The 11,205-nt window shown below is 38.6% G+C and overlaps 1 protein-coding gene across 3 annotated transcripts; it reads left to right on the top strand.

The window, feature by feature from the left end:
- The first annotated feature begins 3,871 nt into the window (after nucleotides 1-3,871).
- On the top strand, nucleotides 3,872-7,059 carry LOC108362674 (vacuolar protein sorting 13B). 3 transcript variants are annotated; one of them, XM_017615760.1, is made up of 4 exons: nucleotides 3,872-4,357; nucleotides 4,422-4,576; nucleotides 4,641-6,416; nucleotides 6,487-7,059. In XM_017615760.1, exons 1-4 carry the CDS (start codon nucleotides 4,009-4,011, stop codon nucleotides 6,709-6,711), a joined length of 2,505 nt encoding a protein of 834 aa, XP_017471249.1. In that variant the 5' UTR covers nucleotides 3,872-4,008; the 3' UTR covers nucleotides 6,712-7,059. The 3 variants fall into 3 exon arrangements, with proteins under 3 accessions (XP_017471249.1, XP_017471250.1, XP_017471251.1); XM_017615761.1 differs by having other exon boundaries at nucleotides 6,490-7,059; XM_017615762.1 differs by having other exon boundaries at nucleotides 6,493-7,055.
- The last annotated feature ends 4,146 nt before the right edge of the window (nucleotides 7,060-11,205 follow it).

The following is an 11,205-nucleotide window of genomic DNA, read 5'->3' on the forward strand; positions in this document are numbered from 1 at the left end:
ATTTTCGACGAACAAACCTATTGTCTTCCCTACGAGGCCTTTTCAGACTGACCGATTCTCAATACACTCAAATAGAAACCAATACACATAAAAACGCTGTAAAAATTTCCATTCAATTTTAAGGCAGTAAAACAACGACCTTAACATCAACCGAGGCCATTTTTTGACAAGGGATGCAAAATCACAGTTACACAAAAGAACTGGTCACATTTTTCAGAAATCCCTTCAATTCGGATGTAAAATATGATGCCAAAAGACTGCAGATCTCCCATTTAGATGACCGGTCATATGACCGCCAGATGTCTCGTAGGATTCCCAGAGAGTTTTGCTTTACATAGAAATTTGTGCTCTTTTATTTTCATTTTGACTTTTTGGAATTTAACCCTTCGATTTGTGAGAAGATCCCTAGGGACCTTTTCGTATTTCATGTGCCTATATCTTTTTGTTCAATGCATTTTTTAAAAGAATTTATACATGTATTCCAAGAATAAATTAAGCTGAATCGTCTAAAATAAGTTTCGAAGGGATACGGGATCACGTTCGAGTGTTATTGAGATTTCAACATATATAGTACGGGGATTCGTGACAAGGTCCCTAGGGACCTTGTACAATTTTAGAAGAAATAACAAGTTACTTGTCTTCATGTTTTGGATTTTTTTTTCACTTGTTCTTCAAATTATTTCATTCCTAATATATATGCAGGACGTTAATTTAATCAAAAGACAACATAAATACCAAAGAAGTTGCACATGTACAGTCGAAACATCGAGCAACTCTTTGTAGGTCCCTAAGGACCTTCTCACGAATCTAACGTCATCGGCACTGTCACTCATCGGAGGGTTAAATAAGTTCTCAGCAAAACAGTTTGTTTAAAAAAATACATATGAGTACATAGTGCTTGAAAATATCAATTTTTCCGTTACCTTAAACCTTTGAGAGTGGGCAAAAATGATGTTTTGTAATTTAGGCAGATTTGAATATGCGCTATCTGGGAAGACAATTTCTACATGTAATATTTATTCTGTTTGTTGGCACTATATCCAAACACAAACGCATCTTAAGTGTCTTAACAGTGAAACAATTTCTTATTTTCTAAGTTTGCGAATAAAACTTCAGACTTAAAATTAAGACATTTATAGCAAACATTTTATGAAGAAAACCCCTTCTTCGTTTAAAATAAAAATATGCGAAATCGGCACAATTTCATACAACCCTGCCTAACATGAACATTTTCTCCACGATGAGCCTAGTAGCCATTTCTAACAGATTTTGGGTCGCTTAGTCAAAAATAGAAACATATATACATATTTGAAATTTAAGAAAACAAGGCAAATAGAAAAATCGGCTAAAACCGGCAAATTTTTTTCTGCTCAACGGCTAACAAATCGGCTGCCGGCTAAATCGAAATTTCTCCGGCTGTTTGCTATCGCAACCGGCTAAATCTAGCCGGAAAACGGCTAAAATGGCAACACTGGTACTGCGTAGTCGGAGTCGCCCAGGCCTGCTCAAAAGCTACATTTTTTATACAGACCAGGGAAGCCAACTCGTGGGAATTCCCCGATTTTTATTTTTATTATTATTTTTTTATGTATGTTACCGCATAACTTTGAACCACGTCAACCGATTTCGATAATTCTTTTTAAGATAATAGCCTTTATAAATTAGAAAATTTTAGTTTAGAAAAAGAAGTGCACGCAAAGGATTTCACAAAACTGTATTGAGATGTTATTTTTTTTTACAAAAGTGCCATTTTTGTGCCAAATTGAAAAATTACGTGCCATTTGAAGTAAAATAGGGACAAATGGCACGGTTTGAGCCAAGTTGGCATCCCTGCTTCCAATAACTTACAAATATAAAAATTTTAAATATCGAGGGCTTGAATTCATTAATACCCTCTAACTGCAATTTGCACAAAAACTAATTTGTGATTTTACAAACCATCTGGGACTTATTACCTGTCGTTATATAAGGTAGCATTAATATCACTGATGACAGTTAAAGCTTAGGTGGATTTTTATATCAGAATCTCATCTTTGTGAAAAGTGTGCAGATAGGGGGTATTATTGAATATAAGCCCTCGATGTTTAAAATATATAAAAATTTTATTTCAACGTAAAGCATTGTTCACTCAAAATCGGTTCGCGTTCCAGCAAATCCTGTACAGCAATTGTTTCAATGTATTAAAAATTTGCAATGCGGATCGTTAGACAATAGATCTACCATTATAAGGTTTAAATTGCATAGTATCTACCGGCTTTTAATTTGACAGTTTTATTCGTGTTGAAAGTGGCTGCTCCAAAAATAATGTTGAACAAATTCGATGAAAATCCGACATTCTCGAGATCAAAAATCAAATTAAAATTAAATATACCAAAAACTTCTAATTTTCCTCCAAAAATCAATGAATGGATTCCTTCTGCTTAAACTAACAGAGTAAGCTAATCATCAAAAACGTAGCGTGTCGTGGTGTGCGCGCCGGTCGCGTGGGGTAGCTAAGAAAATTTAATGTTTGAAAGAGAAATAATGTCAATGGATTTTATTTCGTTTTTAAAAAGGTAATAATGTCATTTGACTTTATTTCGCACCAGGGTGGGAAATAAAGTCAATTGACCTTATTTCCGTTGATCTTATTACCTGTCACCCTTATTTTCATTTTGACGCAGTTCGATGTTGATTCTTTTACTTTTACTTGGCTTTGTTTTTTAATTTCGCTCAATTTCATTTTTATAATTTTTCAGAACAAAAGAAAAAACGTTTGAAACGAAGTGAGCCATTCAAATTTTGAATTAATTTACAAGCAAGGCGAAATTNAAAAATCAAATTAAAATTAAATATACCAAAAACTTCTAATTTTCCTCCAAAAATCAATGAATGGATTCCTTCTGCTTAAACTAACAGAGTAAGCTAATCATCAAAAACGTAGCGTGTCGTGGTGTGCGCGCCGGTCGCGTGGGGTAGCTAAGAAAATTTAATGTTTGAAAGAGAAATAATGTCAATGGATTTTATTTCGTTTTTAAAAAGGTAATAATGTCATTTGACTTTATTTCGCACCAGGGTGGGAAATAAAGTCAATTGACCTTATTTCCGTTGATCTTATTACCTGTCACCCTTATTTTCATTTTGACGCAGTTCGATGTTGATTCTTTTACTTTTACTTGGCTTTGTTTTTTAATTTCGCTCAATTTCATTTTTATAATTTTTCAGAACAAAAGAAAAAACGTTTGAAACGAAGTGAGCCATTCAAATTTTGAATTAATTTACAAGCAAGGCGAAATTTAAGGTGGTGTTGTTTAATCAGCTGTGAGTAGCGTTTGATTGTCAAAATTTTATATTTTGCTAGTGAGTGAGTGAAAACGTAAGAGTGTTTGCATTTTCTGTCGCCCTTTTTCATTCGGAGAAGAATAGCTGAAATTTGACAATGACCAGCTAAAAGCAAAAACAAAATACAAGTAATTGTTGTATTTGTTGAATGGATACCACCTTATATGAATTCGCCTTGCTTACAAGCAAATGTTTTTCCGGCTTTTGCAAATTAAATCTTTTCTCTGCAAGAGGGTTTGTTTAAAAATATACGTGTACATATATGATATATGGAGTATTGAGATATCTCTTTTCCCTAACAGTGAACTTTTTAGTGTGGGCAAAAATTACGTTTTTTAAGTAAGGCAGATCGGAATATGCGCTCTCTGGGAAGATAATACCTGTAATTATTGTACCATGATATGCGCTCATGAATAGTTGTCGATAAAATCAAAATTATGATTGTTTTTTTCACGTTAAGTGTAGATATATGCGTGTAAAAAAACGCAGCTATTATTATTATTATTATGATTATACTTATGTATGTATGTATTTCTTATCCTCGCCAGCATTGGGCGCACAATAGACTCATTCCACGACTTTAGGCCAAATAAAAAAACCAAACGCACCAAGGACACAGCTTATGTGTGTTTTGTCAGCTTAAAATTGCCCGAAAGCTCTGACCTCTCAATACCCATTGCGCTTGGTATGCCTTTTACGCGGCGCAGTTTCGCGCTACAAAACGGGGAGGAATCGTTGCCAATGGTAGTTACACTCATCGAGAAGGATCACATTTACTATTTGAATATTTTCGAAGATAACAGTCCGGCAATTTTGGTGACCAATCAAACAGATGTACCCTTCATCATTGCACAAACGAGCGCCTCCGAGAATAGCAAAGTTTCCAATACTACGCCAGAATATAACGGGCGCCACTTTGAATGGTATCAGCAGGTTCCAGCCTACAGTAAATGCTACTACACGCCACCGGAGCTTTATACCAGTTTTCCTGACGTCGAGTCCACAACGTGCAATATTACCTTAGCGTTATACAATGGTAATTAGGTGCAGTAGTCATTGGCTTTAACTTACTTACAATTATACGCGCTGTTGTGTTTCAGAAAACGCAACGAAAAAGACATTGAAATGGTCAAAACCTATACGTACAGATAGGACATGGGAAAAATTCTTGTATATACCCAATCACGGTGATGTAAAAGTGATTGTCTGTGATAAACATCGCGTTACGCGTATTTTTGTCTACTACATCGCTGAGGTAAATCTACATACGTATAATGCACAGTATGGATATTTATTTGCTAAGGTTTATCCTCTTATAGCTTGAGTTTTCTGTAAAAGATCTTCGTTCTCGTTTGTTGGCCCCTCAAATCCTTCCCGAAACTGAAAGCCCCAGCTCCTCGCTTTTGTCGATCTCCCCCAGTACGGCCATTCATCACCCGGTCACAATGAGCAACACGCCCGCTAAGTGTAGACACTTCTCCAGCGAGTGCAACACAAAATTCCAAATGAAGGTGCGTTGTTTTATAAAGGCATTAATCGTTAGTTTGCACGCTGACGGTAAAGCAGCAGACTGTGTGAAGTCGGAAATAGTGAGTTTGTATGCCGATGACACGCTGGTAGCATTTGATGACAACGATGATGACAAGGAATTGCACTTGTTGCTGCCAAATTTACAGTTGGATAATCAAAATTATGTATGTGGGCAGTATGATTTTCCGGTGGTACTTTGCGCCCAGGAATCGTATGAACGAAAGTCGATAATGCCACCAGTCCATTATCTGGATCGCACGTATCAAAATCTACGAAATCGACCGCTAATGGCGCATTTTAAAATCGGTTTCTTCGAGGATGAAATGATGCTGCATTCGATTGTATGTTCTTTCAGTCCAATGCGTATCTACATTGAGGATTCATACCTTAACTACTGGCTTGACGCTGTAGTGGATTGCACACCTTCCAATTGTGCTTATCGCACCGAGCAGCCAATTTCACGCATCACTCTGGCTAGTGGAGAATTTCTTTTACCGCGGGTCGTCGTCGGACAAGCGACGTGTATTGCAGAGCCGCTGCAGATACGTCAATTTCAAATTGACCCACTTGACGTTCTGCTCTCCGTCCACACTTCCATACGTCTTTACATAGCGCTTGACCATTCACCCCTCTCGTTTTCCACCTATAATCGCCAATATATATTAACAGTGCCGCTACGCTTCGGCCAGTCGCTTAGTATGCATTATTTATCGGGCGCAATTTTCGGCGCGGGCTGGGTTGTGGGTTCACTGGAGATACTGGGTAGTCCCAGTGGGTTGGCGCGCTCGTTCACCACTGGACTGCGCGATTTCGTTTCCATGCCGGTAGAGGGACTTTTTCGTGGGCCATGGGGTTTTATTGTAGGTGTAACACAAGGTTCCGCATCGCTTCTACGCAACGTTACTGCTGGTACATTAAACTCTGTTTCAAAGCTGGCCGCATCTGTGGCGCGAAATCTCGATCGTCTAACACTAGATCAGGAGCACATTGAGCGTACCGAAGCGCTGCGGCGATGCCGGCCACATGGCTTCACGGAGGGTTTGGCCCAAGGTGTCACGGGCTTGGGTATAAGCATTTTAGGTGCAGTCGGCGGATTGGCTCGCCACACTTTGGAGGCGCGAACGCCCGTAGAGGTGATGACTGGTGTTGGCAAGGGGCTAGTAGGTGCCGTAACTAAGCCACTTAGTGGTGCAGCTGAGTTGTTGGCACTCACCGGACAAGGTGTGCTGCATACTGTGGGTTTCAATACTATGCCGGAGTTGCGTGTGGCCTGTCACTGTGAGAATATTCCAACTGAACCTTCAGCGTATCGCATATGGAAACTTTTACCTGGCACGCTGAAATCAGATCAGATTTTGTTCAATTGCGAGGTAACATTGGTGACGCAAGAACAAATGCGACGTGGCTACGCTTTGCTAACAACCAGCGTGTTTGCTCTTATGGAGTTGGAGAATTATAGTTTAATATGTGTGTCCCCCATTGACAAAGTGGAGATGACGAGTGATGCCGCGGACAAAACACTGTATTATATACACTTGATGAAAGATAAAGAGGGCGCTGATGAGGTAACGATGAGATTGCTTCTTATATATATACGTATATTTATTTAGATTTCAACGGTTATTATTCCTTTGGAAGCAGGACTATACAAATCAGCGCATTATCACCTACATACATTCCTCGACTTCTCTGAAGAATGTGTCGACAGCAGCGGCTGGCTCACTGAGTGATCTTATGCAAAATCACGAACAAGAGATGCAAGCGAGCAGACGCAAACAAACTGATTGGTCATTCTATATTAGTGAAGCGCTTGGCACACACATTATAAGGTATTTAAGAGTAATGAATAGAAATTGGTAATAGAAAAGCAGGTAGCCGATTACCACTGTTACTTTTTACATTAACGTTTAATGGTTTTTAGAACATGACACTTAGTACATATTTTATATCAATTTGTATTTGTATATACAAGTATTTATATTTAGGAATAGGAATTCTGGTTCTTAGAACTTTAAGGAACAATAAAGAGAAAATAAAAATGAGAATTGTAATTAATTATTAATTAGTTGTTACTGTAGCAAATGCTGCCTAAATCGGCACGTCTATCAATCGTTGACGTCAAACATAATTAATGACAGGCCCAAGAGACGTGCTGTGTCGATGCGATCGGACCAAAAGGAAAGGGTAAATGGGTCTAGGGGCCAGTGAATAAGTTGTTGTTGTTGTTGTTATAACAGCATACAAATTCCCCAAAGAGATTTTGGGGAGTGTTGCTGGAGTGACAGTCCTTGGCCAGATGTAAATCTGGGTCGTTCCGGTTACGTAGACCCGACTGTCGTAGGAACGCAGTGAATAAGTGGTTGGTGTGGCTTGTTGTAACGGCATGGAAACTTCACAAGGAATTTTGGGAATGCTGCTGCGTTGAAAGTCCTTGACCAGACATAAATTTGGGTCGTTTCAGTAACATATAGATCCAACGGTCGTGGGAACGATGTGGATGTATGTCGGCATCGAGTCTAGATAGGTAGGAGTATAATTTGCTAAATTTTCCTGACCTCGATTGCGCCAGAGTTACTTGGGTATCTCTTGGCCGCTGAAGATCTGGTTATTTAGCCAGAAATCAGTGCACCATAATTTTTAGATTCATAAAAATCAGTAAATATGGAATATGAATCCTTCGTAGTCCGATTTTCGTGAAAGCTACGAAAATACGATCACTGAATCCGAATTCCTACGAACATATGCATTCAAAGTACACATATGCTACGTTCGTAGCTATTCGGATTCAGTGATAGCATTTTCTCATTTTCGTAGATGAATAAATTTTTAACCTTATTAGATATGTATATTAAATAAAATTGTATTAAGAACATTCTAAAAATCATGATGTACGGATTTCAGGCCATTCTAGCTGTGGTTGAATTCTGAAGATGGCATTAACGAAGCGAGAATTGGTAAAGGTGGTGCTAGTGGGTAACATAAGACCCGGGCCAAGCCGCCGACTTGCAGGAGATGCAAATTAAAGTACACTCATTCCACTATGGATCAGACACTACCACCAGCATAGCCACCAGCTCCAGCAATAGCACCCACGCCAGGCAAGGCAGGTTCGGCAGAACACGTGCCTACCACGCAAGAGTTGCTAGATGGTATCGATATGAAGAGACTGGAGTTCGATAGGCGGAGTTAGAGTGAACGGATAGGAGAGTCTTTCTTTTTCTTATTTGGCACTACAACCGTTTGTCGGTTTGGGCCGAGACCAAAAAGCTTCGCCAGTTGCCTCTCTCCTTTCCGGATCTGCGCTAGTTCTTCATCCCAAGTGCGGACAGGCCCTTCTGCAATTGGTCCTTCCATTGTGTTCGTGGGCGCCCTTGCTTTCGTTTTTCACCCATGGGTGCGGAGTCGAAGGATCTTTTCACCGTAGCGTCGTCATCCTTGCGTACAATATGTCTAAGCCAGCACAATCGTTGATGTTGTTGTTGTTGTAGCGGCTACTCAACCCCGCCTATATCGGCTTGTCTCTCAATCGTTGTCGTCAAGCTCAACTAACGGGAAACCCAGGAAGCGTACAGCTTCAATCAGGTTTGTGGGGTGGTTGTGTTTCCAAAACCGCATTCACAGGTCGACAGTCAGTGTAGGTCGGCACTGTGAGTGCCGTGTATAGCCTGTCAGCATGCTTTAGGGTCTGACGCAAGAATGATAGAATGATTTTTGAACGTTATTTTTGCGTGGTGTCATTTTGCTGCAATTTTGAGAGAGACAAGTAAAACGCCAAGGAAAAAATATAAAACAATGCAGGAATATGTGTTAATATCAATATTAAATGGCCCAATTTTAAAGGAGTTATTAAATATACAAAGTTCAATTAAATAGGAACACGTAGCAATGATTTTCGGCATGTAGTAGAGATGGGCACGGGCCTAAATTTTCGAATTTATTAATAAATATGTGACCGCAAATTACAAAATTAGGTTTTACAATAAAGTGTAGACCCTTGACTACAAGTGTGTGTAAAATTTTTCGGATCGGGTCACCCATTCGGACACAATAGCCCGAAATCATTCGACAAATAACTAAACCATACCCAGTTAAATTGTTACACATTTGGTTTTCCTCAATCAATAGTTGCGTTCCTTATCTCCCAGAAATAGTGAGAAACAGTCCGAAGTTGTCAGATTTAGTCCAAAAAGCGTTTCTTAACTTGAAAATGACAGCAGAAATAAGAAAGCAACTGTGACTCTCTTCAGTCCGAAGTTACAAGATCTACCCTGGGATTCAGTAATGCAGTCTCATCTCAAGTCACTAAATTTGAGATTAGCAATTAGTTACTATTTTTGTGACTTGAGATGATTTGGCTATTCAGTAGGAGAGAGTCACAAAAAGTTCACCAAAAATGTGTGGGGAAAACACACACAGACAGTCAACTGACAGCATTTGTGTATGCCTTTTACCGCGCCGCCCGAAGAGTCGCAATGGCCGAGTGGTCAAAGCATTAGGCTGCCGGTCGAGAAGGTCCGGGTTCGAGTACACCTCGGGCGTAGAGGATTTTTTTTTTTATTTAGTATTTTTTTTATTAGTTTTATTTTTTTAATAATCTTTAGATTTTAATGTTAAAAAAAAATATATTTTTTTTCAATGGATTTGTATGTTAAAGCATTTTGGTTTATTTCCTAACGAAATTCTTATTGAACAAATTTCCTCGCTTCACTTTCGCGTTTTTTTTTTTAATAAAATGGAAAGAAATAAGCTTTTCCTCCATACTTCTATTTTAGTGACCGGATCTTAGCCACAAATTAGTGTTTTATTTTTGAGACTAGAGACGTGAGACAGCGTACTGAATACCAAATAGTTTCAAAATCCTAGTTCACCACCAAAAGTCACTATTAGTGACTTGAGACCGCTTACTGAATGCCAGGGTTAAGGTTTGTCCCACACGAGCCCGCGGGATCTCGCGGGTGCCCAAAAAGCGTTCCTCACACTAGAATAATGGGTAATAGAGAGCGAATACCTTCCACTTTTGCGTCGTAAATGTCTTCTTCTTCGTGCCCGAAACAGCCCGGACCGTTTTTTCCGGGCAAAAATATGCAAGAAGTCAATTTGAAATAACAACTGTTGTTTGTTTACATCCGAAAGTAAATTTTGTAAAATACAAAAATGGAAAATAACACTTCAAAGACGTAGTTATTTGCTAATTTTATTAGCTATATAAAATAAATACACATAAGATCATTCTTTAGAGCTGGTTTGTTGATTCCGGGCCTGAAATGTGATTTTTTTGCGTTCCTCACCCTCTGGCACGTGTTGACACATTTTTGACACTTGTGAGAGAGTAATTTATTTTTACGCTCTAATTACCGAAACAACCCGGAAAGCGTGTGGAACAGACCTATCTATAGTCAGAAGAATTTTTTGCTGGTAAAATCTTGAAAAGTGTCAAACTCAACTGAATTTACCCTGGGATTCAATAATTCAGTCTCATCTCAAGTCAATAAATTTGAGATTAGCAATTAGTGACTATTTTTTGTCTTGAGACGATTTGGGTATTCAGAAGGAGAGAGTCACAAAAACTTCGCCAAAAATGTGTGGTGAAAGCAAACACGGACAATCAACTGATAGTGTTTATGTATGCCTTTTGCCCGCGCGGCACAAAGAGTCGCAATGGCCGAGTTGTCAAAGCATTAGGCTGGCAGCCGAGAGGGTCCCGGTTCAAGTCCTCCTCGAGCGTAGAGGATTTTTTTTTTATTCGTATTTTTTTTATTAGTTTTATTTTTTGTTAACAATCTTTAGATTTTAAAGTTTTAAAAACAAAAAAATAATTTTTTTTCAATACATTTGTATGATGTTGAAGCATTTTGGTTTATTTCCTAATGAAATTCTTGTTGAACAAATTTCCTCGCTTCATTTTCGCGTTTTTTTTTTTAATAAAATGGAAAGAAATAAGCTTTTCCTCCATACTTCTATTATTGTGACCCGCTCTTAGCCAGCTGACAAATTAGTGTTTTATTTTTGAGACTAGAGAAGTGAGACAGCGTACTGAATACCAAATAGTCTCAAAATCCTAGTTCACCACCAAAAGTCACTATTAGTGACTAGAGACCGCTTACTGAATGCCAGGGTTAAAGAATAAACGAAAAGTGAGAATAATCTAAAGGCAAAAAAAAAGTGAATTGAAAATTGGAGGAGGCAAAAAATAATTGATGTAGTAAGTGTTTATTGGGCTCTTGCGAATATGTTTTGTACATACATTTCTATTTTAATTTGGCATTAGTTTTGTTGCCATTCCCATATCACGTACCGGTCACAAAGAGAATATACCGGTCTTATCCTGGCATTCAGTAAGCGGTCTCTAGTCAC

The sequence above is a fragment of the Rhagoletis zephyria genome, unplaced genomic scaffold (assembly GCF_001687245.7).
Source record: "Rhagoletis zephyria isolate East Lansing unplaced genomic scaffold, Rhagoletis_zephyria_1.1 Rzeph_scaffold_01065, whole genome shotgun sequence".
In the NCBI taxonomy this organism is placed as follows: Eukaryota; Metazoa; Arthropoda; class Insecta; order Diptera; family Tephritidae; genus Rhagoletis; species Rhagoletis zephyria.